The sequence below is a fragment of the Phocoena sinus genome, chromosome 2 (genome assembly GCF_008692025.1).
Source record: "Phocoena sinus isolate mPhoSin1 chromosome 2, mPhoSin1.pri, whole genome shotgun sequence".
NCBI classification, from domain to species: Eukaryota; Metazoa; Chordata; class Mammalia; order Artiodactyla; family Phocoenidae; genus Phocoena; species Phocoena sinus.
Window position 1 is genome coordinate 174,143,767 of NC_045764.1, and position 27,535 is coordinate 174,171,301.

Sequence of the window (27,535 nt, forward strand, 5' to 3'; positions counted from 1 at the left end):
CCCCCAAAGAATGTTTCCTCTTTCACTCCTCTAAATGAATGGCCCTTTCATTGCTCAGTCTCCCTTTGGCTCTTATGCCGCAGGGCAGACTAGGATGGAAGTGGCCTAGCTGGGGGGCCCTTCAAAGGGCCAAGGAGAAAACGCGGGCCAAGAGACCAGCCTCTCAAACGGGCTTCGAGCTGCAGTGACCTTCACTTACCTTCCCCCCCTTGAAATGTCTGGAAAACGGAATGGACAGATTTTCTGTCTTCAAAGTTTCCGGCTAAACCTCTTCAAGTTCTTTATTGTTTGGGACTGAGACACTCAGCAATGGTAATGGGTAGTTCCTTTTGTATTTGCCTTGAAAGGCCAAAATATTTTTATATGGCTACAGACAAAGCCATCTGTTTTAAGATGAACTCTATGTCCGTCGTTTCCCACCGGGGAGATCGTGTATACCGTGTGTGTCTCTGTGCACTCCTGGGTCTTGAAACAGGTTTCTCATGGGGATGGCCATTCACAGGGGTCCACGGGGAAGCACCTGCCCCACCAAGGGGGCCTGGGGACTCTGACCCTCATCTGTGTAGGATGTGACCCCCGGGGGGGCGGCGGGTGTTCTGGCTGCACTAACATGTACTCTGCCTGTGCCTGCATCCGCCATGCATATGTGTCAAGGACTGTGGGTTGTGTGCACCTTGGTGGGAAGAAGCTGGAAGGTCAAATATACTGTGAATGTTCTATTGTTCTGGTCGGGAGGTCATTTTGCTGGGTTCTGTTACCTGGTCCAAATAAGTGAATGGATGAATAAACGAATGAAGGCGTGAAAGAGTGAAGAAACTAATAAATAGGTAAAGAAGCGTACCCTGAAGGAGATCCAATTTGAGGCACAGGAGCTCGATAGATAAGTCAATAAAGCATTGAATCAGTATATAAACAGGGCCAGGCAGGAACCGATGTCAGGTCATCGTGGACTAAGGGAACACGTACAATTCAAGTATGTAGCGCCTAAAGTTTGTCCATAAAAGAATAAAGCCTAGATGAAAGAATGAATAAGAAGTCGAGAGGCATAAACCAGTAGTGAGGGTGAGATTATGCGGCCCATCAAAGTGAAAAGATGCAAGAGAAAGGGCACGGACGGTTGAAAGGAAGAAGAAAAACGGAAAGACGCAAAATAATAACTAAGCAGGAAGATCACTTTTAAAATTAGGGGGTGAGAAAATATATAAGGAGGACTATGTCAGGTTATTAAGAGCCAAGCATTAGGATTAGTCCAGATACATGCTCCAGCCATAGAAAAAAAAGAGAAACAACAGAGGAAGAGTTCAAAAGGTAGTTAAAACCGAAAAAGGACCCAGGGGACCAGAGGTGAGAGTTAACTTTAACCAAATTTTTTCTAACTCTGGGCACACATAAATAAATAAACACTGAAAAGAAAGAAAGCCAAAAAAAGAAAAAAAAAGGAGAAAGGAAAGGATGGGATGAATAAGTAGTGGACGTACGTGGACCCAGATGGGAGCGTGGCAGGAGGGGTTTCGAGTCATCCAGTCCTGGGACCTGAGGTCTGTTCCACGAAAGGACTAAAAAAGAGAGAGAACAAAATAAAGCATCTAAATAAAAACCAAGAAATATGGAAGAAAAAGTAACAAGTGTTCAGTCCAGGAATACATTAGTGGGTGAATAAATAAACATATAAAAGAAGGTGGTGCTAGGAGTCGAGGTGCAGGAGACTGTCATGAATCAAGGTTGGTCCAGTTCTAAAAGCCGCAGTACTATCAGAACATAATAAGCATCTCCATAAACAAGTGAATGAGCATCTAAAGAAACAAAGACACGATGAAGTGAGGCAGGGAGGGGCCATGGCCACAGGCACTCCTGAGGGGCCTGTTGGAAGGTTGTAATTAATCTTCGCCACTGTCTGGGCACCAAAGATCCGGGAGGAGGAAAGAAGACAGACGAGAAAGGAGGAGATTTGGAAAGCTGCAACGAAAGAGAGAAAGAAAGAGTTAAGAGGTGGTAAATGGGTATATTCTTGGAAGAGGGTTAGGCTAAGAGTGGTAAAAAAGGACCAGCCCCAACTGTAGATCACAATGGGTCAAAATCTGGGCACTCGTTCCGTTAGTAGAGGAGTGTATACCTAATAAGAAGAGAAACACAGCAGGAAGGAAGAATGGTATGAAGGAATGAAGGAAGGAAGGAAGGAACGAGACGTGGAGAGGCAGGGCCCCAGGATGCCGTTTGCAGGTAACGTTATAGGATTCATCACTTCATGGCACCTGAGCGCCGACGAATGAAAGAATGCAAGAAAGAAAGAGTGAGAGAGCGAAAGAGAGAAACAGTGAAAATGGGAGAGAAATGATAAATCAGAGACTAAATTAGAAATGAAAAAGGAAAAAAGGAGAAAGGTAATATATTAACAGACAGATAGATAAATACATATATAGGAGAGAGCAGCTCTAGGAGTAAGAATGAGAGGGGGGCCTGAACCAAGCACAGTGACGAATTCACATCTGGGCTTCTGAGATGGGCCGCCACCTACCCAACCAGGAGGCAGTTCAAAGCTGAAATGCATAAGGGAGGACCTCAGTGAGGCCAGGGAGGGGAAGGCCCACTGCTTGTAGATTATCATGTATCCAGTTAGGTGCCCCTGCCAGCCAGAAGTGTAGAAACAATCACCAAAAAGAAAGAAAACCTGAATGGATGCACAAATGCGTGAATGCAAGAGTGAGTGAGAAAAAAGATTTGCAGTGACCAAGGAGGCCGGTCTTGCAGGGGTGTTAGGATTCATCCAGTCCCTGGTGCCTGATCTCCAAGAGAAGGAAAGGCGGTAAAAAAAGAAAGGCTGAGAGACTGGTAGAAAAAAAATTTGAGATTGGAGAAAAAAATAAAACAATTTAAAAAAGGAGTAAAGAAGGTAATAAATTAGCAAGCCATGCAGTGAAGTCTGTGAGAAGGGACTGGTTTAGCACAGACCATCCACATTAATTCAAATCTCCGGCCCCGAAGTTGATAAACAATAAAAACAATCACATAAATAAATGCCTGAAGGGATAAATTCACACGTTCCATGAGAATGTGAGAAAAAGTTTGAAAAATTATAGGAGGGACTGGGAGAAAGAAAGATGAAAGAAAAGAAAAGAAAAGAGACCTATGGAAGAAGAGGCACTTCCTGGATAAGTACTTACATATAATAAACAAATATTATTCATTAAATACAATAATTAGTAAGAGCTGAGGTTCATCATAAAGAAAGAATAAGTAGAGGCATGGCTGTGTGAACAAATGAATGAGAAGGATGATTTTGATTAATTCACGTCTGCACCCGAGGCTCACGGGAATAAAAGAATGCAAAAAAGAGAGCGGTGAAGGAGGGGCGTAGACAATTATGACAGGATGGATATTAGCAACAAAAACATATTGAAGGAATAAATCAATACGTACATAATTCTACGAGAGAGAGGGCCATGTTAGAACAAAAAAACGAGATGGCACCGCGAGCCAGGAATTATGACTGATTCAAAACTGGGCTCTTGAGATAGTTAAATAAAGCCTCAACCAAATCACCAGTATGAGGAATTAACAAACAAAAGCGAGCCCCACATGGACCGGTGCTGAGAAGGCTCCAGGAACCACAGATTATGGTTAATCCAATTCTGTGCACCTGAGGTCCATAAATAAAAGAATAAATATTGAAATAAAAGAGTGACAGAAAGAATGAATGGACCCATGAACAACTGAATTAGAAATGGAAATGCCTGGAACGGCCAGGAGTGCGTTGCCCATGGGATTGTCACTCATCTCACTCCGGACACCTGAGGTTCCTAAGAGTGAAAAGATGCAAGAAAAAAAACAACAAAAAAACCCATCAGGGAGTCAAAGAAAGAGGTGAGGGAAGGCAAAGTGAAACAAAGTGAAAGAGAAAGGCGGGGTGGGGGAGGGACTAATAAAAAGCTAACGAAGATATGGGTGTGTCTGAGAGGAGGATGTGTTAGGATTAGGGATGAGGTCATCATCAATCCTAATGATGGATGAGATCATCCAATCCCCCTTTTTAGGGCAAGGGAGGATGGAGAGATGAAAAAAAAAAGAAGTGAAAAAAGGAGAAAGGAAGGATGATAAACCTCCAACCAAGGTGATAAATGGTTAGTTAAAAGAGAGGTTGTCTGAGCAGGGATTATAATTAGTTTACATACGTACTCCTTAAATAGATAAATACATCACACCTTTCCAAGAATAAATGAAAAATAGAGGAAATACCCGACCCAAAGACAAGGCTGCATCTTCCAACCTTTTATCATCTTTATGTAATAAAATATATGCAATTGAGGTCCATAAATAAAAGAATAAATAGCAAAGTGTAAAAGGTGACTAAAGGCGAGGAAGAAAGATAGCAAAGGCAAATAAACACATGGGCCAACGATGGTTATTTTGCACATGCAGTTTTGACTAATACAGTTATTTCCCAGGAGACTGGTAAGTAAAAGAATACCCAAAATAAGAAAGAAAGGAAGGGCAAATGCACGAGTGCATAAGTGAATGAATGAATGAGTGAGAGGTGGTGCTGCCTGGACCAGGGACAGGAGGATGTCGCTCGCGGGAGCCTGATTTATCCTTCTGTGCACCTGAGTTTGTAAGAATGAAGGAACGGAAGGAAGAGTGAGAGAAAGGGAGAAATACAAAAGAAAGGAATAAGGAATCAAAATAATGTATAAACGAATAAATAGGAGAAGGGAGAGCTTCATGAACGAGGGGCTGTGATTAATCGAAAGTCGTGCTGTTGAAGTCGGTAAATAAAGGCGTCAAATCTAAATGAATGAACGAATGAGTGACTGGAAGAAATGGACGAATGACTGGAAGGAAGTGAGGGAGGAAGGAAGGAAGGAGGGAAGGAGGGAAAGAAGGAAAAAGGAAGGAAGAAATAGTAGGCAGAGAGGGAGGGAGGACTCTTCCAGTTTGGGGTCCCTGGGTTCCCGCCAGCCGAAGGGAGTGGGTACCAGGGAGGCGTGGCTCTTGGCATGTTGTGTGCTTGTTACCTGCACTTTCTTGGCGGGAGGAGCTGGCTCAGGAGGACCCTTGCCTTGGAGCGCCACTGTCACACCCTGGCTGTGGGGGCCATTTCACTTCATTGCTCTCATTCTCAGTTTCCCCATCTGTAAACTCGGAATGGCATCAGCTCCCCGCTTGGACGGATCGTGGGGCAGATGCTGTCCTGCGTGTTGGCAGTGCCCCGTCGGAAGGGCTCAGGCCCCGGGCCCTGCCGAAGGTTGTGGGAACTGGACGTGGGTCACCTGCGAGGGAGGCTTTTCCCGCCAGGGGGCAGCAGAGGGTCAGGGAGCAGGAGACCCTGGGGGCTGTGTGGGCCCCGCCGGCTGCGCTGTCCTGGGAGGGGCGCCACTCACATCCAGGGCCTGTGCAGGTGGCTTGGGAAGGGGGCCAGTAGGGGCCAGATCACCAGAAATCGTGTTCCCGCAACTTTCCGAAATGTGCCCGGGAGCCCACCAGCCCGGTCTTCTACGGGGTAGGCTGCCTTCCCTTCTCGAGTCAGGGGGTCCCGGGGCAGGTGCCTCTCAGCCCGGGGTTTGCAGAAGTGGTCCCAGGATCCCGGCCCCCTTGCCTTGGCATCCCCAGAGCCGGTTTCAAGGCCTTGCTGTCTTCTCGACTGTTTTCCGATGTACTCTCTGTATTTCGGCGGAAAGCGCGTTTGCACTGTGTGTTGTTGAACTTGTCCTCTCCCCTCCTGACCTGCCTTCCCCCGCCCCCCCCGCCCCCCCCGCCGGGGTTGGGGGCTGTTTGTACTGGCGCTTCCGACCCCAGGGACGCCCTGGTTCTGTGCAGTCTCCTTTCTCTGTACCGGACAGGATTTGTGCACTTGTGTGTTGTGTGCCTGTGTTTGTCTCTAAAAATGAGGACCAGAGGCCCTCTGGACTTCTCGATTCCTATTTGGGACATTAAAAAAAAAAACTGGATTCCTAACAAGCGCCCTGAACAGGAGGAGCCAGCTTGGCTGGACCCAGGATCCGTGGCTGGGAGAGCGGGGAGCGCAGTGGGGGTCGGGTGCGGCTGGGGCTAGCGTTTTGCCTGGTGGGTGGGAGGTGCCATGTGTCTGGGCCACGTGAGCAGGGCCTCGTGGGCCTGAGGTGGTGCTGGGGCTTCAGGGCTCTGCACGCTTATTAACCCTGAAGACACCTGCTCAGAGAGGGTCTCCAGAGAGCCCCCCAAACAGCCCAGGTGTCATTGTGTGGACCAGAGTGGGGGTGGCAGGGACTTGGCGCAGGAAGAGCCTGGGAGGGTCTTTTTGGAGAACGCTTGTGTGGCTTTAAAAGTCAGCTGAGGGTCGAGAAGACTTAGAAAGTATTGGGGAGAAGTTGGGGGCCACGGCCATGTGCACAGAGGAAATAGGGAGGGACAGGAGAGCAAACCTCTCGGGGAGCCTTCTCCCCAGGTCCAAAGGGCTGTCGAGGGGGTCACGTGGATGGAAATGGGCTGATGGGAGAATGCCCCAGGGGGGAGGGTGGGTTGGGATTGGATGAGTTCTGTCTGTTTAGGAATATTGAGGGCCTGAGGGTCATCGGGTCAGAGCTCTTAAGAGCTTGGGATCCAGCATTCTAAGGGTCTCCAGTTCTGAGATGCTGAGTTTCAGGACAGGGCTTGAGGGCTGTAGAAGCCGGGGGTGGAATTTCCACATGGGCCCCCATCTGGTTCTGTCCACGCTCGATCCATGAGGTCCAAGATGGGATCTCAGCACTCCTCTCTGATCAGGGCTTATCTCAAGTGTGTGTTTCTTCTTCTCACTCTTTGAAAAAAAGACAAATTTTGTCTGTTGACTTTGACCTTTGCATGCACCCCTTGCACAAATCCTTCCCCTGGTGACACCAGGAGCTACAAGTCTCCTTGGATTTCTGTACAACTCCCAACTCCCTCCTCAGGAAGCTTGGCCTCGGGGCTGGCCTTCCAGAGGGTGGAGGACGGAGGCTGGGCCTCTGGGGCAGATGGGCCAAGGGCTCCCCTGTGATCCTAATGTAAACGGTGTGGATAGCACATGACCTAGAGCAGGAGATCACCCATCATTCGACATGTCACCCGTTTTTATTTCTTCCCTTCCGATTCCTGTTTACGAGCACACTTTTTTTAATGGACATCTGATTTTTTAAATGAGCGTTCATTTTTTAAACCTAATTGCCATTCTTCACCACATACACTTCTTTTTTTTTTACATCTTGCCTTTTCCACTTAATATTCCATCGTCAACATTTTTCTTCCTTCCATAGACTTCGTCACATCACTGGCTGCCTTGTGTCTCATTGAGAGGCTATGTCAATCATTCACATCAACCTGCTATTGTTACTATTGCTAGGCATAATTCATCTTTTTTTTTTAATGTTACAGATTATGCCACAGCTAATGGCTTAGCACACCCACTTTTTTTTTTTCATTCTTACCAATTATCTTCCCACACCTAGAAATGATCATGGTATGTCAGTTTCATGGTATGTCAGTTTCTCCTGCTAGGCTGTGAGCCCCTTAAGGGCAAGAAGCTTGTTGAATTGATCTTTGTATCTCTAATGCCTGAAATGTTGTAGATGCTAAATGTTAGATGCGAGGATGGAAGGATGGATGAAGATGTGAGTGAGTGAGTGGTTGGTTGGCTGTTAGAGGAGAGGAGGGAAGGATGGGTGAATAAAAGGATTGGTGAATGAACAAATGAACTTCTTAGGGTTGAGTCTGTTGAATGAAAGGCCGGGAATTTTTGTATGGATATTGACTAATAGCGGAAGGCTTACAGCATTTTATAACGTCCAGCGATGTATTAGCATTTTGTTATGATATTGCTAGTTTATCTCTGTTAAAAAGTGTTTTCTGTCATTTTAACTTGCATTGCTTTGATTACTAATGACGGTTGAACATTTTCACGTGTGTTTGTTAAAAATTTGCATTTTATCTTCTGTGAACTGTTTGTCCAAGTCCACCGGGTCATGGCTTTGTGATGAGACTGTCAAGGATGGAACGAGTGTCCTCAGGACGTAGTGAGCCCTTCCTCACTGGAGGCATTCAAGGGGCAGGCCAGGCAGATACCCGATGAGGGTGGCTTTAAGGAGATTCAATTAGTGGGAGTGGGGTTGGCCTAGATGACCCTTCATTTGACTTTAGGATTTTGCTTCTTCCTGGGAAATGGGCATATTCCCTCTGTCAGCCCAGCAGTATCTAAGGCCACGTCCCCCTGGTGGGCTTGTGCATTAGTGGTTTATGAACTCCAACCTCATCCTCTATAACTCTTGTGGGGCAGGAATATCTCTTTGACCCTCCAGGCTCCAGAGAGCTGTGCTACCGTCTTGTAGAGTTCAGTGGTGGACTTCCCACCCGCCCCCCTCCCCCATTTCACCTCGAGGAGGACAGGCCCCTGCACCTCCACTTGCCACCTCTCAGCGCAATCAGCTGAGGCGATCAGCTGCCGTTTACGTTCCCGGGGTCCTGTGAGCAGATGTCCCCTAGGCCTGCGTGTTGGTCTTTGGGGTTTAATTGATTAAGGGGACATGTCGGATCAGGTCTGATAATGAATCCTCCTTCAGAAATGGGACAGTTCAATTCCGTGAGCTGAGGAGCAGAAGGGACCCCATGTTCTCCTCGGGCTTCCCCTCACGGCCCACCCCAAGGCTAGCCGGGGCTCAAAGGTCACCGTGGCCATTCGGGGAGGGCGCGTGACCCAAGGAGGGCTTGCCCCTGCGTTCCAGAACACGCTCTGCTCTCAGCTAAGGGCCGCATCTTCCCGCCGACCCTCTAATATAGCACCGAGTGCTGTTTGCCTGTATTGGAATTCCTCACCCACGTGTTTGCCCCAGCATCGAAGCTCGGGAGGCCAGTGATGCTTCCCGACATGATTTCGATCCATCCATCCATCCATGCATTTGGCCTACGTCTCCTGACCTGGCGCTTTGGTCTTTCCCTTTCCTGAAAGCAAACCTTTTCCTCTTGGGCAGGCTGTGTAGTGCCATGGGCTGTGGTTATGAAGTGAACGCCCTTATTTGTGGCTTCTCCCTCCGGGGTCACTGCTCTGAGCACGTCCCAGCTGGATGTCATCTGCCACCGTCACCCACACGGCTTCCTTCCCCGTGGCGCTTTCCCATGCATCACACACCGTGAGGGAACCAAGGCCGGGGTCCGAGAGCGGCCCCCCTCCCCCGCCCGTGAGCGGAGATGTCCCCCCACCTAGGCCACCCTGCCTGGTGCATGGTCCCTGTCATGAGCTTTGCCCTCAGCCTCCTCCCACCAGATGGCAGTGGTTGTAACTCATCCCTTCATTCTTTCGTTCACTCAGTCCACAAACGTTTGAAAAGATCCGCCGGTGCTATACTAGAGCTGGCTCACAGGACACGTTCCAACCATCCCCTTTCCAAGGAAAAGATGAGCATGTTTGCCAGGGGCCATGTTTGTGTGTCAGTAACAAGGCGGGGCCATTGATTTAGCTCCCACCCCTAGACCCGAGTTCTGTTGAAAGTTTGGTAGCCCTCTCCAACTTTGTTCCTCCCCAAACTGTTGATTAGTAACCGGCAAACTGTGTTTCTTGGTGCTCAGAAATCATAGCCTGTAGCCTCCAGAGGCCAGAATGAGAGCTGGGGGGTCTGAAACGAAAGGCTGATTCTGCCCGTGAGCAGGCTTTCAAGTCATTAGAACACCCTGATCTCGCACAAAGGGGACCTTAGAGTCATTCCTGTCCCTTTGAGATTTGCTAATTCTGGGCTCTATTTAGAGAAAATTGGGGAAGGTGATTGCTTGCTTGGATGGCAAGGATCGTGCCCCATGCGGGGTCTGCACAGAACAATCTTTCCGAGGCACACAGCGCTTGGCGAACCCTGGATGCAGCCCCCAGCATCCATGCAGGTCCCAGGCCAGGCGGCATCCACCCCACCCCCGCCCCCGCCCCCCCGCCAACTCCAACTTAGCTCACTGCTACCTGCTTGGGACAAGGCGTAGATCTAGGGGCTCTACTGAGAATTCTGTATTTGCTTTATCGCCTTGGACAGTGGGGGTGGTGGACAAAGCCAGGACCCTGGAGCTGGACAAACGTGCGGTTTAAACAGATGGCGACAGCTTGAGTCTGTCTCCTGGTGATACCATGGCACACCCACCTCGCAGGGCTGTTGTGAGGCTTGATGTAACTAGGATCTTGAACTGCGATTCTGAAAGGGTGTGCGCGTGCCCCCAGGGGTGGGTTGGGGGTGGGTTGACAGGCCAGGAGGGGCAGCCTGATTCGGGCAGGTTAGTGGGAAATCTTTTTGTCAAACATGCAGTGGGTATTGTGGGAACGAACGCTAAATTTGTATGGCGTTCGAAGGTTAGATGGTTGTAATTTGGGCAGGAACCTTCATGCTGGGTACTGACGACCCCTTTGGGCAATGCCCTGGACCCCCTGGGGTACGCGTTCACACCTGTCTCCGGAATCGGAATCGGTTGGAAGGCCCCATCTGTGTCTTGCCTACCGCTGTGTCTGGCCTGTGGGCGGCACTTATCCTCCACGAGAGACCCCTCCCAGCAGTGTCCTCCCCCCAAAATATTAGGCACCAGCTGTCAAAGACACTATACCTCTCCCCACTAATGTCCCCTCACCCCATTCACAACATTTGGGCTCACATGTCAGCAGCCTGGGTGCCTAACACAGTACCAGGCCAGTGGTAGGGGTCACCTTCCATTTCTGTTGAAAGGATGGGTAGGTAGATGGTCAAATAACAAAATTGTAACCCAATGCAAGCGACGGTTGTTTATAACCTTTACTAAGAGATTGTATTTTGTTCCTAATTAACCTGTTAACAGTTGTTGTATCTCACGGACTTTTGTATGATGTGTGTTGTTTGAAAACCAGGACTCTTGCCTCTGGTGTCACTCGATGGAACTTTCGCTGTGCGATTAACGAGTCAGTGTTTTGTGTTAGAAATGAGAATCTGGGGGGCGCTTAACTAACTGTGTGGTGTTGGGCAAGTCACTCCTCCTTCCTCTCTGACCCTCGGTCTCCTTTTCTCTAAGCCGTGGGTCACCAGAAAGCTTACTACCTCACAGGGTTGTTGTGAGGGCCCAGGGCTGCTAATGAAATGCTGGCTGTCACTGAGAATGGTCGCGTGTTGGGGGCTGTCTGGAAGGGAACAGGGAAGCCTTTCCTAGTTCCAAGTGAATAAAAAGTCAGCCTTGATCTTATGCTAAGATTGGATTTCCACCAGTCAGTGGGATGTGTAAGGCAGAGGCCCAGCAGTTTGCTGGCGTGTAGCGATGTGGGCCCAGGGTAAATATTGGTTTGGTTCATGAGTGATGGCTCTTTCCCTTCCTCGGAGCCTGCCTTCCTCTCCCCTCGCATCCTGAGCTGCTTCTTGTCGCGTGCAGGGTGACTGCTCTGGGTTTGCCCTACCTGTCGCTGCCTGGTCCGTGGAGGGGCTTCTGCAGACATCTGTGGGTGCCCCGGGGTGTTTCTTAGGGAGGAAGGCGGGGGGACAGTTTCGAGAGAGCCCGAGCAGGTTCCTGGGTAACATCTTTAGGGACTAAAACACTTTCTTCTGCCTTTTAAGGGAGAGGCCCGTGCTCCTAATTTCCTCCACCCCCTTCCTTCTTTCCCTGACTGTAAGGTAAATAAATGAGTCTTCAGCCCCCTCCATGGGCCTGGAACCAAACTTGGGGCTGTTCCACGCCCACGAGCTCCCTGCTTGATTGGCGTGTGGGCCCATTTTACAGATAAGCAAGTTGAGAATTGGGGACCGCGGAGCGTCAGAGCCAGGACTGAACAGTCTTCCATGAAAAGCCGTGGGGCACTCTTTCCACTTGGCCAGACAAGCCCTCCCGGTTACCGTGGCCAGCCTCTGTCAGCCCAAATGTGCCCCAGTGTGTCTCTGTCCCCATCACGTGCCTGGCAGTGCTCCCGTGGAGGTCACGCTCTCCAGAGCTCTGCCCTGCTCTGGAGGAAGTCCCAGGAGGCACCCCTGCAGGGGTCATTTTGGATCGGGGGTCTCCACGTGACCACGGAATTCCTTTCCTGGCCCTTGTCTCACGTGTGTGGGACATCAGTGTTCTGCTAGAACATCCCAGATTCCATCCCAGGTGGGCTTGAGCTGGGGATCTTGTTGAGTCCCTCCCTCCCGGCCCCTCCCTCTGTGGAAGCCTCACCACCCTCCTGGTTTGGCCTCTGCCTTTCACAGCTGCAGTGGGCTCTGTCTGCACCACGGCCACCCCATGTCCTTGAGAACTTGTCCGAAGCTCCCGAGGGGCGGGCCCCACTGTAGGGACAGGTTGGTAGGGTCCTCCTCTCAGTAGACTGTGGGCCTGTGTGTAGGTGTCTGCTCCCTGATGGACCTCGGTCCTGTGTGACCCAGGGGGAGGGACTTTCTCAGGTGCCTGGTGTTTTCAGGGCCTTGTCCTCTTGAGGGGGGCAGGCCTGGGTCCCTGCCTCTGGAGGGCAGGTAGGGAGTCGAAGCTCAGTGAGGTCGTGTCTAAGCAGCTCTTAGACCCCCTCCCTGACCCTGAGACCTACGCTTCTCTGACCCTACACCCCCTCCCTGACCCTGAGACCTATGCTTCTCTGACCCTACCTAACAGCCCTGCTGTCTGCACTAGTAGGTGCCTAATAGGCGCTCGCTGACTGGTAAGGCAGGGTTTTAGTGGATGTGAAAAGCCGAATTGACTGTTGGCTGATGTACACGTTGAATCTGCATGCGTTTCTGTAAGAGAAAAAGGTGTGTTTTCTTGGCAAAGACTCTTCAGGGCAAAGCCTGAGGGTCTTTTGTCTGAGCCGGGGGCTCACCCCAGGGGGCGGCCGCCGGACAGACCATCCTGATGGAAATAGCTGTCTTCTGAACATTGTTGGAAATATTTATGTCTAGAATAAAACTTTATTTGGGCTAAAATGTACTCCTATGTGTAGTGGTCCAAGTGATTTTTTTTATTAAGTACAGTCGATTTACAATGTTGTGTTCATTTCTTCTGTACAGCAAAGTGACTCACGTGTACATATATATGTTCTTTTTCATATTCTTTTCCATTATGGTTTATCACAGGCTATTGACCATAGTTCCCTGTGCTGTACAGTGGGTGGTCCAAGTGATTTTGATGACGTGGCATTCGGCAATTCCCAAGTGGGAGGTGTCCTGGCCCCGCCCATGCCCTCTCTGGGCCTCGGGAGCCCTCGCCTTGGGGAGGGGAGGTCTTTTACCTGAAAAGTCTTTGTCTGTCCTCACCATTGGTGACAATCAGCATTAACCTGTAAGGCACATGCCCAGTCTGGGATGCAGCCCTGGTCAGCCAGCAGATGAGGGGGGGATCGGACCCCAGACCTTGATTCCTTTCTCCTCCTCTCGCCCTCCTCTCCACCCCCTCAAGCTGAGGGGCGGACACTTACCCATTTGAGTTCTGGTTCTGGCATCACCATTTGCCAGCTTAGTGGCCTTGGGAGGGTTACTTGGACCACCCCGAGCCTTGGTTTTCACCCCTGTAGAATGGGTACATAGTGACAGTGTCCGCTCTGGGGTTGCTGGCTCAGTGCCTTGCTGCACTCCATATATACTGGCTCTGAGATCAAGGTCTGGGGCTCGAAGCCACCTAAGCACCTTTATGTGTGTGTGGCCTGGATGAGTTTGCTCACCTGTAATCCGGAAATAGTCACATCTACCTGGCGTGGTTACTGTCGGATTCAATGAGATTGTTCACGTGAAAATAAATGCTTCGTTACCCGGCCTCCCAGTTGGGGCTGGCCACAGCACCCTGCAGCCTGTGGGTCCTGGTCGCGGAAGCCCTGGGCTTTCTGGAACTGCCAAAAGGGGGCTGCAGGGTGGAGTGGAGGGCGTCAGGGGAGCACCCGGCCAGCTTTGGAGGGCAGCGAGGGAAGGAAGGGTTTGCTTTTCAGTACAGAGATGGAGCAGCTTCAGAGGGGACGGGATTGAGGTCCAAGTGGGCAGGATCAGGGAGAAGTTTTAGAAAGAGGAGGAAGCTGATAGTTTAGAAAACACCCAAGTTTAATTGGCAATGGGTTGGACAGGAGAGCTGGGGTGGGTTTTAGCAAGGCCAAGCATCCTAGATTTGGGTTAGTGAGTGGAGGACCATCAGAGGTTCCTGGTGCAGGGGGGTGTGATGCTTCTGGAACTCTCTCCGGGAGGGGGAGACCAGGTGTGGGGTGCCAGAGCTGAGGGGCGGCAGGTAGAGGGCAGGGGCTAGTGGCTGGGTGCTCACCTCGCCCCCATGGCTGCTGGGGGCCAGGGCCCTCTCCCCGTGTGGTCCAGGCCCCTGAGCGACCCGTCTCCTAACCCTCTCTCTGCTCCTTGCCTCCAACGTGCCTGTGTGCATGAGAACTCGTGTCCGCCAGTGAGCCCAGGAGCGGGTGGCCTTCATCAGCACCTGTGTCTCTCTCAGCCTCCACAGCCACGGGGATACCTGCACGCGTTCCCGTGGGACAGGCCGGACCCAAAGACTCTGGACCCGGGCCACTCCCCTGCATGGACGGGCGCGTCCACCCCGCCTCCCCGCCCTCTGACTGATGGACTTCACTGATCTGAGTGTCAGACACGCGGGCTGGACCCCTCCCCACCCCTCACGAACCCTGAGACTTGGGGGAGCGCCGAGCCTCGCTGTCTGCATCTGTGAAACGGGATCGGACGCCTACCTCACAGGGCTGTTGTGAGGGGCATGTGACACGGTCGCAAAGTGCCCTCCTGGGGGCTTGGCACACCCTGCTGTGTCTCAATAAATGTGTTTCTTGCCTGAACAAAAACAGTGATGGATGTGCTACTAATCTGAGGAGGGGCGAACGTCGGGACGCTGTCTGGCTGGGGGCTTCTCCTCCTCTCGGGCCCGTCTGATGGGAGGGGCAGGGGAGCCAGCTCCAGTCCCAGGAAGCCACCTGTCCCCCGCCCACTGGATACTCAAGGGTGATGGGATGACCAGAAGCAGAGCTGGCCCGGGGGGGTCCTGAGGTGGATGCACGTTTGGATGGACTAACCTGGGCAGGTCCCCCTTCTTCTAATGGTTTTAGGAAGCCAGGCTTCTTTCCAGAAAGGAATATAGACAGGAGGTGGAGGAAATCTGCTCTGGTCCCTGGAGCCCCGGAGGGGCCGCCCCCAGAGCCGTGACTCTTCCCGCCCCCGCCCCGCTCCTCACATATTCCCAGGGCCCTGGTGGGGGCCTGGTAGAGCAGTCATCCTGCTTAAACTAAAGGGGAGCGGACGGCCGAGCTGTTCCGCTCCAGCCTGGCTGCGACCTGGGGCCGACACTCATTCCACACGTTGGCTACTGAGCAGGCCCTGAGGGACCGCAGAGGTAGAGCCCGAGATGCAGCCCCTGCCCCACTGGCAGGGCGCCGCCCAGCTCAAGGAAGCTCAGGCCGTCGGCCAGCAGTGTGTGGCTGGGGCCGAATGGGGACAGAGGGGAGCAAGGGCAAGGGAGCTTCGGACTCGAGTCCACGAGGAGTCCTGGGGTCAGCGCACCTGGCTTTGCCGGAGCAGATGAGTTGGACACGCAACCAGTGGGAGAGAGAGGCTGACCGCTGCCACTGCCACCGTCAATGCCACTGTCAACGCCAAAGCCGTGACAACCACCACCACTATGGCCACCTCCTCCTCTTTCTTTTTCCACCTTCCTCCTTCTCCCTCCCCCCTTCCTCCCTCCTCCCCTCCCCTCCCCACAGGGAGGGGCCTCAAGGGAACCTCAGGCAAGTCCAGCCATGACTGCATGGGGCTGAGCATGGCTCCTTTGCAGAAAGAAAGAACCACCTCGGGGGATCGTGGGCACATCTCAGCCAAGGAGACCTGACCCCGGTCCCTGATCAAGATGGAGACGCGGATGGTGCTGAGTGAGGGTCCAGGCAGCACTGAGATGAGAAGAAGACAGCCTCCAAGCGTGCTCAGCTGGATGAGTCCACGGCCAGCCAGGGGGCAGCCGAGAGTCCGGGAGAGTCCTGCATGCGGTGGGCCCCCAGCCTCTGATGAAGCTTGTGTGTCCAAACGAAAGTCCCCTTGATGTTCCAGAGCGGAGACCCCAGCTCCAGCCTCCAGTGAACCTTGGGCAGCCGGCGGGAGGGCCCCTGTGATGTTCCAGAGCGGAGACCCCAGCTCCAGCCTCTGATGAAGCTCAGAGGCCCATGATGAGGGGCCCCATTGATGTTCCAGAACTGAGACTCCAGCTCTGGCCTCCGGCGAACCTTGAGCCTCCAAAATGAGGGCCCCCTTGATATTTCAGAACTGAGACCCTAGCTGCAGCCTCTGATGAAGCTCAGACGTGCAGAACTGCTGAGAAAGCCTCAAGGCCATGGGCTTGCCTGGGCACGACTGGGTGTGGCCAAGGTTTGACTTGACGGGAGGTGGCAGAGGAGACTGTGCTCTCCACGCACGGCCTGCAGCTCTCTTCACTAGCGACACTGGAGGTACTGAAGCCCGCAGGAAGCTGGGTTCCAGGTGCATAAGGAGAGACGTGGAGCAGGGGCTGCTGGCCGGAGGAAGCTTGTTAGGAAGAGCCTGACAGCGGAAGTCATGGATTGCGGGCGGGGCCCTGCTGTCGGAGCCTGCCCGTGAGTGCGTATCTCGGCAGCAAACTGCCGTTTTATGCCTTTTAGTTGTGCCGGACTCATGGCTGGCTGCACACCAGACTTGACCCACGGGGCTGCCAAGTTGGCTGGACCCTGGAATGTAACCCAAGCTCGTTTCTGCGGCTTAGCTCCTCTCCCAGGGGAAGGTGCTAAACACCCACTCGCCAGCCCGGCATGAAGCCACACCTCGGGGCTGGTCAGATCTGGTTGCCTCTTTCCAGCAACGGAAGTCCGCTGAGGTTGGGACTGAGACGGGGCCAGGCCATCGCGATGGGTGGTGCAGATGGCATGGACAGCAAAGGAGGCCCCCCAGTACACAGGGACACGATGGCAGCTTCCCAGATGCAGCTGCATTCTGGGCTGGGACCCTGCCCCGAGCACCTTGAAGGTCACTGTGGCCCTTCAGACATTGGGTTGACACCATACTGTCCACTAAACTGGAGAGAGATGGCAACGAATGAAATAAGGCTGAAAACATCGCCTTGTTCAGAAACCGTAAGAACGTCGTGGGTTGACACATTTGAAGTGATGAAAAGTGTCAACGTTGGGAGGAGAGAACGCTGAGTGTGGGCCTGGATGTGCTGACTTTGAAATCTTTAGACTGGGAGGTTCTGAGGATCTGATATCATCATTTATGCCATTCAGACATAGCTACAATAATATATCCCAGAAACGGACTTATTTTCTGCAGTTGGAGTCTGCAGGAAAAGGGAGCAGCTAGCAGGCGTTCTTGAAAAACACATCCTAACGATGCCAACATCATTTTGGTGATATTTCCTGGAAATTCATTCGAATTTGAAACTATGCACACAAAAACTTCTTTTATGAGTAACTGGAACTCGAGACCTGGGATGGAATGGAGGAGAAATGTCCTCTTAGAGGACTGCCCTGCCCCCCTCCCCCCCCCCACTCTCATTTGGCCAAGTTATTTTAGGAGATTTCCAAGAACAAGCAATTATTAGAATCACCCGTTGCTGACTTCCTAGAAGTTTCCACAACAAATTCTGAAGCCAAATGAAAAATGGGTGAGCCAGCAGGCTTGTAATGTTTGTGAAGAAAATGTGAAACCACTCCATGACATCATCAGCTTCAGGGGGCGAGGCTCAAAGTAGAACCACAGTAGTGGAAATAAGGACAGATGGAACTTCTGGATCTCCTGACTTAACATAGGTCAGAGATTCTGATACAGCCCCTCCCGGGAAGGTTGCCGAACTCTTAAGATTTTCTGGAGTGTGCTAGGTATTGTGCCGAGACTCTGGAGGAAGAGATGAATTTGATTCAGCCCCTGCCCTCCAAGTGCAAAAGACCAAATTCCAGGTGCTACTGCTACAGCCCTCAGTGTAGAGGGCTGCCTTTTGGGCAGGGCTGGACGGCCGGCCATCGTGGTCTCCCAGTCAGCTCCCACTTTACAGATGAGAGCACTGAGGCCGAGAGAAAGATTGGTTACTCGATGTCCATTAAGACCAGACCTCTCTGGAGGTCAACGTTCCCTACCCCAGGCAGCCTCTGATTGTACTGAGATTCAGGAAGAGCCCAGAAGGCTGAGTGGATTGCCCACAGACACCCATCGAGAGGAGTAGGAAGGCTTGGCGCCGGAGTGACTGTGTACCCGTTCTCCAAGAGCCCAGCCCCAGTGCCATCCTGGAAGACCAGGCCAGAGGGTTGGGGGGTGGGGGGGATGGCACAGGAGGACCCCCGTCCGGGAGCCTAGGGAGCCAGGCCCGGCCACTGTTGGTCTCTGACTCTCCCTCGGGGCTTTAGTTTCCCCATCACTCACGCTGTCCTCCTCCTGCTTTTTGGAGGGACATTCTCTGGTGGGATTTCCCACTCCCGCTTTGTCAGAAGTGGCCACTGGGTGAAACGGCTTCGTGGCAAAGAGGCAGACGAGTACTGAGGGAGAGGAAAATCATGGCCTTCTTCCTTCCCAGGAGGGGTCGGGCCATGCCTCAGATTTTACAGACACTCCCAGCTCAGCTCCTAGAGGAAGCAGGGAATGAAGATGCCTTGGGCTGCAGTTTTCTCCCAGCAGATTGTAATCTTCCCCTCTTATCCACACTGGTGGCCATCGTTTTGGAACTGGCGGCCGGAGCGAGGCAGGGGCAGGCGGCCCGTGGAAAGCTTTCTCTCCAGCTCCCTTCACATGGAGGGGTATTCTCCCATGGGGCCCTCCCTGTACGTCTCAGGAGACAGTTTGTGCTCTGCCCCTACTGCTGCACGCAGCCGTCATGTCGGGTCTCTGGGGAAGCCAGTCCCAGTAGTGGCCAAAACTCTCTGCAGAGGCTGGGCCCGCCCAGGGGGTGGGTGGAGGTGGGTTGGGAGGACAGATGGCAGGCAGTAAGGGGTAACACAACAGCCAAGTGGTCTAGAGTCGGGCCAAATTCCAGCCAAATGCGACAGCAACGAGGGGGAGCCCCTACTCCCGGGAGACATTTTTAAGGCTAATTTGATAGCTGTGTGCTTCCCAGACAGCCCACAGTCCCGGAGCTGTCTTCTGCGGCTGAGGAGCCTCCGAGGCCAGAGCTCCCCTGGACTCCGAGTTGCCCTCGGGGGGGCTGGGTGAGGGTCCAGAGGGGCTGGCAGGGCGTTGTGGAATGTTACCTATATACCTGCACTTCACAAAGCACTTTATCTGTTTGCTCGGTGGTGGCTGATGGTGGAAGGAGTGGATGGATGTGTGCCTGTCAGGGGCTGGGTGCTCCTCAGGCCCCCCCATGTCACGGTGGAGACCTCGGGCTCAGAGACAGGACACTCACATGTCCGTAGGGGCGATGGAGCCAGGAGCGGCCTTTTCTGCGATGTCCTGGCCGGGGCCTCAGTGCACGGCAATCAGAGGCCACTCTGCTAGGAAGAAAGCGCCCAGGGCACCCCTGCTTGGCCATCTGGGATTAATTACCCAGGCTGGAACTTGCCTCTTTAGAATTGACTGTGACTCCAAAGGGTCTTATCAAACCCCCCATGCAGCCTGGGCTCCTGCCACCTTGCACGGGTGCTGCTTCTGGAGGTTTCTGCAACCTGGGACCCCTGATCCAGGGATCAGTCTGCACCCCTTCACCGCAGCTCCTGCACTGCCCCCAGTGCCAGACGGGTGCCCGGTCGGTGTCACGTGGCTACCCCAGGTTAGGCCCAAGTGCTGTCCCAGCCCTGGGGGACGGTGCTCAGGGTGCAGGGGGTCCTGGCCCGGGGTGGGGACGGATGTGAGCCTGAGCCTGCCTGTGTGCGCCTGGGTGTGCACGGGTGTGTGCGCTGGGTGTGTGTGCGCGTGTGCGAGTGTGTGCGCGCACACACGTGCATGCGTATGAAAGAGAGACACAGGGTGGAGAGTGACTGGAGATGAGAGACAGTGGGTCTCTCCCTAGTGCCAGACGCCCTGACTGTGGATTCCAGGTCCACTCTCCTCTAGACCCACTCCGCGCAGCCACCCCTGCCACGTGCCCCCCGTAGCTTTCCACCAGCCCGTCTGTGCGTCCACTGCAGCCACAGCAAGTAGAAAAGTGGCAGCCTTGGCCCTCACCCCTAACCCTTCTGTGACCCCCCCCCACATTGCCTCTCCTTGGCGATGCGCCCACAGGTGGGGGGGAACTTGCGCCGGTGAGTTGCTGACACACCCACTCACCAGCTCTGCCCAGTGTCCCGGAGTGGTGCCTTCCCTGCCGCAGCCCCCCACCTCCTCCCCACCCACCTGGGGTTCTGCTCAGCTCCCCCACGCCAGGTCCCAGACCCCAGCTTCCCCGGCAGCTCGCAGGACACGTTCAGCCACTTCCTGGATGGAGGGACAAGGATGGCTTGAGCAAGGTGCACTGGGTCTTGTGCCGGTCTCCGCAGCCTGCCCAGCCTCCCTGGCCACCGCCTGGGAGCGGCTGCCACCCACGGGCGCTGGCCGGGACCTCTGGAGCCAGACCTTGGCAGCTGCACTCTGCCCTCCACAGAGCCTCGGACCCGGAGTATGCCTGCGCCCCCATGGCACTCAGCCCAGATGCTGCACCATCCAGGTCAGTTCCCGCCTGCCCCACGGTGCCCCACCCGCTTCTCACCCAGGTGACGCGTCTACCTGAGACTCAGAACCCAGAGGGGCCACGTTTGTCGTCGCGATGCATAGATCGCATTGGCCTGGAGTGAAAAGTGCTAAAAGTGACAGACTCGCTGATGAAAGTCTGTTTTGTCCGATTGGTTTGCCAGCGAGGTTGAGAGTGGATGAGTCCAACGAGCTCTGTGCTTTTGACAGATATATATCTACATGTTACACATCTAGTATGCGATACCCAGGAGGTTATATCATTGCAACTCTGTAAGCTTGGCATGAAAGCTTTGGTGCCAATTTAAAAAGGGGCTGGGGGAAGGCGGGATGGCTTTGCAAAATTCCTTAATGGGGTCTGCAAGCAAAAATGTTTGCTGACCCCCAGTCTAGGGCATCCACTGCTCCTCACTGGCAAGGTTGTCAGCTTGGTAGTTGCTCTCTGAGCTTTAGCACACGATGGCTATTCTGTTAATGCAAGTGGGCGGGGGTGTAGAGCAGGACGCCCAGGTCTTGAGCCTCAGAGATTTCCACACCCAGTTCGTGGGGTCCTGGGTTCCTCCTCCACCCGCCTCTAGTCTTTGGGGTCCATCTCACGCATGTCTGTCACTGTGGGCTCCATCATCCTGGCACCCATCATCACCACTTCACCATACCCTGCAACTACCGGGTCCCGGGGCCTGGCCCATCCTTCCCCGTGGGCTGGCCATCTCGGGCTCCCATCACCTCCACCTGGCCTCTGTCACCCTGAGCGCAGCATCTCACCTCTGTCACTGTGGACCTGGCCATCACCCATCCATCCTCTGCCTCACCTCGCTTCGGGGCTCACTCTGGCCCCCAGGGCCTTGTACATGGTAGGCTTTCATTCATTCGTTTGCACATTCGGTGAAGGTCTACTGTGTGCCAGGCCCTGTGCCAGGCAGCAAGTAAATGGACGTGGCCCGTGGGAGTGCACACCTCGGGGAGACGCACGAGAGCCGGCGGATGGCACAGAGCCTGGGCCAGGGCGGCTTGGGGACGTGGTGCAGAGAAGGGCGGGTCTGACTGCATGGCGGTGGGGACGTTCAGCCCAGGTCCTGCTGAGTGAGTTCTGCAAGGAGAGCCTACCTGTGCCCACTTTCTTCCCTGCTGGTGGCCGGCATCTCAAAACTGGCACCAGGAGCCCAGGCCCTCCCAGCCTGCCTGCAGGGTCCTTGCTCCCAGGCCCCTGGCACAAGTCCAGCCCCTCTGGCAGCCTGGGCTCCTTGCACTGTGCACCCTGTTCTCTGACTCAGCCTCCTTGCTGTCCCCTTTGCTGGGGATCACCCAGTCCTGCCCAGATCCTTCGATGTTGGTCACATATTTCCACTTTTTAGATGGTAAACTGTTGCTCAGACTGGGTCCCTGAGTGTCACATGTCAGGACTTGGAGGGAGGGTTAAGGACTAAATTTTGTGCTCTTTCCACCAAAGTTGAAATGAATGAGTGAACAAATGAATTGATGACGTAAGAGAAAGGAGGTGGGTGGTGGGGAAGATGCGGACTTCTCAGTCTTGGAGGGGTTTCAGGGCAGAGTTAGGCCACATTGGAGGATGGGGGGTCACAGCGGTCAGGGAGGGGCAGCCAAGTCTGTGATGGAGGGTTAGGGTTAGGGTAAAACCAGACAATGGTGGACAAGGCAGTGAATTTCTTGTAAAGCAAAATTCATTTCATTGTAAAATTCTGAGCTGTGTCCTTGTAGTTTGGTCTGTTACGATGCACTTCTGTTCTCTCACATCATGGTGGTCAAGGATGGTTTGGTCTATTGACTTGAATGTCTTTGCTTGGCCAGGTGGTAGTTGTCAGATATCCATCTGGGCATTTTCCAGGTCTTGGAGAGTCAGAAACTGGGACCCTCTAGTGTCCACCAGGACCCTGTGGATGTGCTGGGGGAGGGGCACCGGCTTGTGGGGAGTGATGGCGGATGTCTTCAAGGTCCTCTGCAAGTCCTGGAGTGGACTCGGTTTTAGGGGACCTTGGGTGTCAGTCATCAGATGTGTTAGGTTTGGTTATTTGGAGTTCTCCCCTTGGAGAAGGAACTTCTGTAACGTTGACGATCCTTAAATTGCCTGTTAGACTCTGAATCTGAATCAGAATTGGTGTGGCATGTGCATACTGCCTGGGAGTCTGTAGGTATGAGGTGGTCCCATGGGTTTCCGCTTTGACCTGAGAATGTCCATCATCTCGCAGGGTGGGGCTGCACTTCATGGCAGTTGGAGGCTGAAAAGCACTGCTAAGTTCATGCAACAGCTATGCCTATGCCCACTCAGGTGTCACACAGAGCCCCTCCTCCACTCAGGTGTCACACAGACCCCATCCTCCACTCAGGTGTCACACGGACCCCCTCCTCCACTCAGGTGTCACACAGACCCCATCCTCCACTCAGGTGTCACACGGACCCCCTCCTCCACTCAGGTGTCACAGAGGCCCCCTCCTCCACTCTTGTTTCACAAAGACACTCTCCTGCACTCAGGTGTCACAGACACCCCCTCTTCCACTCAGGTGTCACACTGACCCCCTCCTTCACTCTGGTGTCACACAGACACCCTCCTACACTCAGATGTCACACAGACCCTCTCCTTCACTTAGGTGTCACACAGACCCTCTCCTCCACTCAGTTGTCACACTGAACCTCACCTGCACTCAGGTGTCACACAGACCCCCTCCTTCACTCAGGTGTTACACAGACACACTCCTCCACTCAGATGTCACAGAGATCCCCGCCTCCACTCACTTGTCACACATTCCCCCTCCTCCACTCATGTGTGACTCAGACCCCTTCCTATACTCATGTGTCACACAGACCCCGTCCTCCAGTCAGGTGTAACACAGACCCCTTCTCAACTCAGGTGTAACACAGACACCCCTCCTCCACTCAGGTGTCACACAGACCCCCACTTGCACTCAGGTGTCACACAGAACCCTTCCTTCACTCAGGGGTCACAGAGACCCCCTCCTGCATTCAGCTGTCACACAGACCCCCTACTCCACTCAGGTGTCTTACAGACCCCCTCCTCCACTCAGGTGTCACACAGACCCCATCCTACACTCAGGTGTCACACAGACCTACTCCTGCACTCAGGTGTCACAGACACCCCCTCTTCCACTCAGGTGTCACACTGACCCCCTCCTTCACTCTGGTGTCACACAGACACCCTCCTACACTCAGATGTCACACAGACCCTCTCCTTCACTTAGGTGTTACACAGACCCTCTCCTCCACTCAGTTGTCACACTGGACCTCACCTGCACTCAGGTGTCACACAGACACCCCTCCTCCACTCAGGTGTCACACAGAGCCCCTCCTCCACACAGGTGTGTCACAGACCCACTCCTGCACTCATGTGTCACACAGACTCCCTCCTGCACTCAGTTGTCAAAGAGACCCCGTCTTCCACTCAGGTATCACACAGAACCCCTTCTCCACTCAGGTGTGACAGAGACTCCTTCCTACACTCACGTGTCACACAGACCGCCTCCTCCACTCAGGTGTCACATAACCCCCTCCTTCACTCAGGTGTCACACAGACCCCCTCATCCACTCATGTGTCACACAGACCCCCTCCTCCACTCAGGTGTCACAGAGACCCCCTCCTTCACTCAAGTGTCACACATACCCACTCCTGCACTCAGGTGTCACACAGACCCCTTCTTACACTCAGGTGTCACACAGACCCCCTTCTCCACTCAGGTGTCAAACAGATCCCCTCCCACACTCAGTTGTCACACAGATCACCTCCTCCACTCGTGTCACACACACGCCCTCCTCCACTCAGTTGTCACACAGACCCCCTCCTACGCTCTGGTGTCACACAGACACCCTCCTCCACTGAGGTGTCACACAGACCCCCTCCTGTACCCATGTGTCACACAGACCTATTCCTGAACTCAGGTGTCACACAGACAACCTCCTACTCCACTCATGTGTCACACAGACCCCCTCCTCCACTCAGGTGTCAGAGAGACCCCCACTCTACTCAGTGTCACACAGACGCCCTGCTCCACTTATGTGTCACACAGACCCCCTTGTGAACTCAAGTGTCACATAGATCCCCTTCTCCACTCATGTGTCACACAGAACGCCCTCCTCCACTAACGTGTCACATAGACCCCCTCCTCCACTATGGTGTTAGACAGACCCCGTCCTACACTCAGGTGTCACTCAGAGCCCCTCCTCTACTCAGGTGTCACATAGACCCCCTGCTCCACTCATGTGTCACACAGACCCCTTCCTATACTCATGTGTCACACAGACCCACTCCTCCACTCAGGGGTCAAACAGACACTGTCCTCCACTTACGTGTCACACAGAACCCCTCCTCCACTCAGGTGTGACACAGACCCACTCCTGCACTCAGGTGTGTCACACAGACTCCCTTCTGCACTCAGGTGTCAAACAGACCCCGTCCTCCACTGAGGTGTCACACAGACCCCCTCCTGTACCCATGTGTCACACAGACCTATTCCTGAACTCAGGTGTCACACAGACAACCTCCTACTCCACTCATGTGTCACACAGACCCCCTCCTCCACTCAGGTGTCAGAGAGACCCCCACTCTACTCAGTGTCACACAGACGCCCTGCTCCACTTATGTGTCACACAGACCCCCTTGTGAACTCAAGTGTCACATAGATCCCCTTCTCCACTCATGTGTCACACAGAACGCCCTCCTCCACTAACGTGTCACATAGACCCCCTCCTCCACTATGGTGTTAGACAGACCCCGTCCTACACTCAGGTGTCACTCAGAGCCCCTCCTCTACTCAGGTGTCACATAGACCCCCTGCTCCACTCATGTGTCACACAGACCCCTTCCTATACTCATGTGTCACACAGACCCACTCCTCCACTCAGCTGTAACACAGACACCCCTCCTCCACTCAGGGGTCAAACAGACACTGTCCTCCACTTACGTGTCACACAGAACCCCTCCTCCACTCAGGTGTGACACAGACCCACTCCTGCACTCAGGTGTCACACAGACTCCCTTCTGCACTCAGGTGTCAAACAGACCCCGTCCTCCACTGAGGTGTCACACAGACCCCCTCCTGTACCCATGTGTCACAGAGACCTATTCCTGAACTCAGGTGTCACACAGACAACCTCCTACTCCACTCAGGTGTCACACTGACCCCTTCCTCCACTCATGAGTCACACAGACCCCTTCCTTTACTCAGTCTTCACATAGACCGACTCCTACTCTCCGGTGTCACACAGACCGCTTCCTACCCTCATGTGTCACATAGACCCCCTCCTGCACTCAGGTCTCACACAGACCCGCTCCTGCACTCATGTGTCACACAGACCACTCCTCCACTCAGGTGTCACAGAGACACCCTCCTGCACTTATGTGTAACACAGACCCCCTCCTCCACTCAGACGCCACACAGACCCCTCCTTCACTCAGGTGTCACGCAGACCCCATCCTCCAATCAGGTGTCACGCAGACCCTCTCCTCCACTGAGATGTCACACAGACACCCTCCTCCATTCAGGTGTCACACAGACACCCTCCTCCACTCAGTGACACAGATCCCCTTGTGCACTCATGAGTCACACAGACCCCCTCCTCCTCTCAGGTGGCACACAGACCCCCTCCTCCACTCAGGTGTCCCACAGACCCCCTCCTCCACTCAGGTGTCACACAGATCCCTCTCCTCAACTCAGATATCCCAAAGACCCCCTCCTCCACTCATGTGTAACACAGAACCCCCTCCTCCTCTCAGGTGTCACGCAGACCCCGTCTTCCACTCAGGTGTCACCCACACCCCCTTCTCCACTCAGGTGTCACTCAAACCCACCTCCTCCACTCAGGTGTCAGAAAGACCCCCTCCTCCATTCATGTGTCACACAGACCGCCAGTTCCTCTCAGGTGTCATGCAGACCTCCTTCTCCACTAAGATGTCACACAGACCCCCATGTCCTCTCAGCTGTCACACAGACCCCCTCCTCCACTCATGTGTCACTCAGACCCCCAAAGTCCACTCAGGTGTTACACAGACCCCCACGTCCTCTCAGCTGTCACACAGACCCCCTCCTCCACTCAGGTGTCATGCAGACCCCCTCCTCCACACATGTGTCACACAGACCCCCACTTCATCTCAGGAGTCACAGAGATGCCCTCCTCCACTCAGGTGTCACTAAGAACCCCCTCCTCCAGTGGGGTGTCATACAGACCCCCCTCCTCCACTCATGTGTCACACAGACCCCCACTTCCTCTCAGGTGTCACACAGACCCCCTCCTCCTCTTAGGTGTCACACAGATGCCCACTTCCTATCAGGTGTCACACAGGCTCACTCATCCACACAGGTGTCATGCAGACCCCCTTCTCTCAGGTGTCACACAGACACCCTCCCCCTCTAAAGTGTCACACACACACCCTCATCGACTCAGGTGTCATACAGACCCCGTCCTCCACTCAGTGTCACACAGACCCCCTCCTGCACTCATGTTTCACACAGACCGCCTCCACAACTGAGGTGTCACACAGAACCCCCTTCTCCCCCAAGGTGTCACAGAGGCCCCATCCTACACTCATTGTCACACAGACCCCCTCTGGCACTCATGTGTCACACAGACCCCCTTGTGCATTCATGTGTCACACAGACCACGTCCTGCACTCATGTGTCTCACAGACCTTCTCCTCCACTCAGGTGTCACACGGAACACCCTCCTCCACTCAGGTGTCACACAGACCCCCTCCTCCACTAAGTGTCAAATAGACCGCCTCCTGCACTCATGTGTCACACAGAACATCTCATGCACTCATGTGTGACACAGACCCCCTCCTCCACTCACGTGTCACACAGACGCCCTCCTGCACTCATGTGTCACACAGGCCTCCTCATGCAGTCATGTGTCACACCAACCCACTTCTGTACTCATGTGTCACACAAAACCCATCCTGCACTCAGGTGTCACACCGACACCCTCCTCCACTCAGGTGTCATGAAGACCACCTCCTCCACTCTGGTGTCACAACGACC

General features: G+C 53.8%; 1 protein-coding gene across 11 annotated transcripts in view; it reads left to right on the forward strand.

Moving 5' to 3' along the window:
- The window catches only part of LOC116747726, a 34,133-nt gene extending 19,432 nt beyond the window's left edge, over nucleotides 1-14,701 (forward strand). For 7 of the 11 annotated variants that reach the window (XM_032620260.1, XM_032620254.1, XM_032620267.1 and 4 more), the window contains one exon: nucleotides 84-14,545. In XM_032620260.1, coding sequence (XP_032476151.1) covers nucleotides 4,786-5,928 — 1,143 coding nt within the window. In that variant the 5' untranslated portion in view covers nucleotides 84-4,785 and the 3' untranslated portion in view covers nucleotides 5,929-14,545. Of the gene's footprint in view, nucleotides 1-58 lie in introns of all 11 variants that reach the window. The other 4 variants (XR_004348111.1, XR_004348112.1, XR_004348115.1 and 1 more) reach the window with 2 other exon arrangements.
- The last annotated feature ends 12,834 nt before the right edge of the window (nucleotides 14,702-27,535 follow it).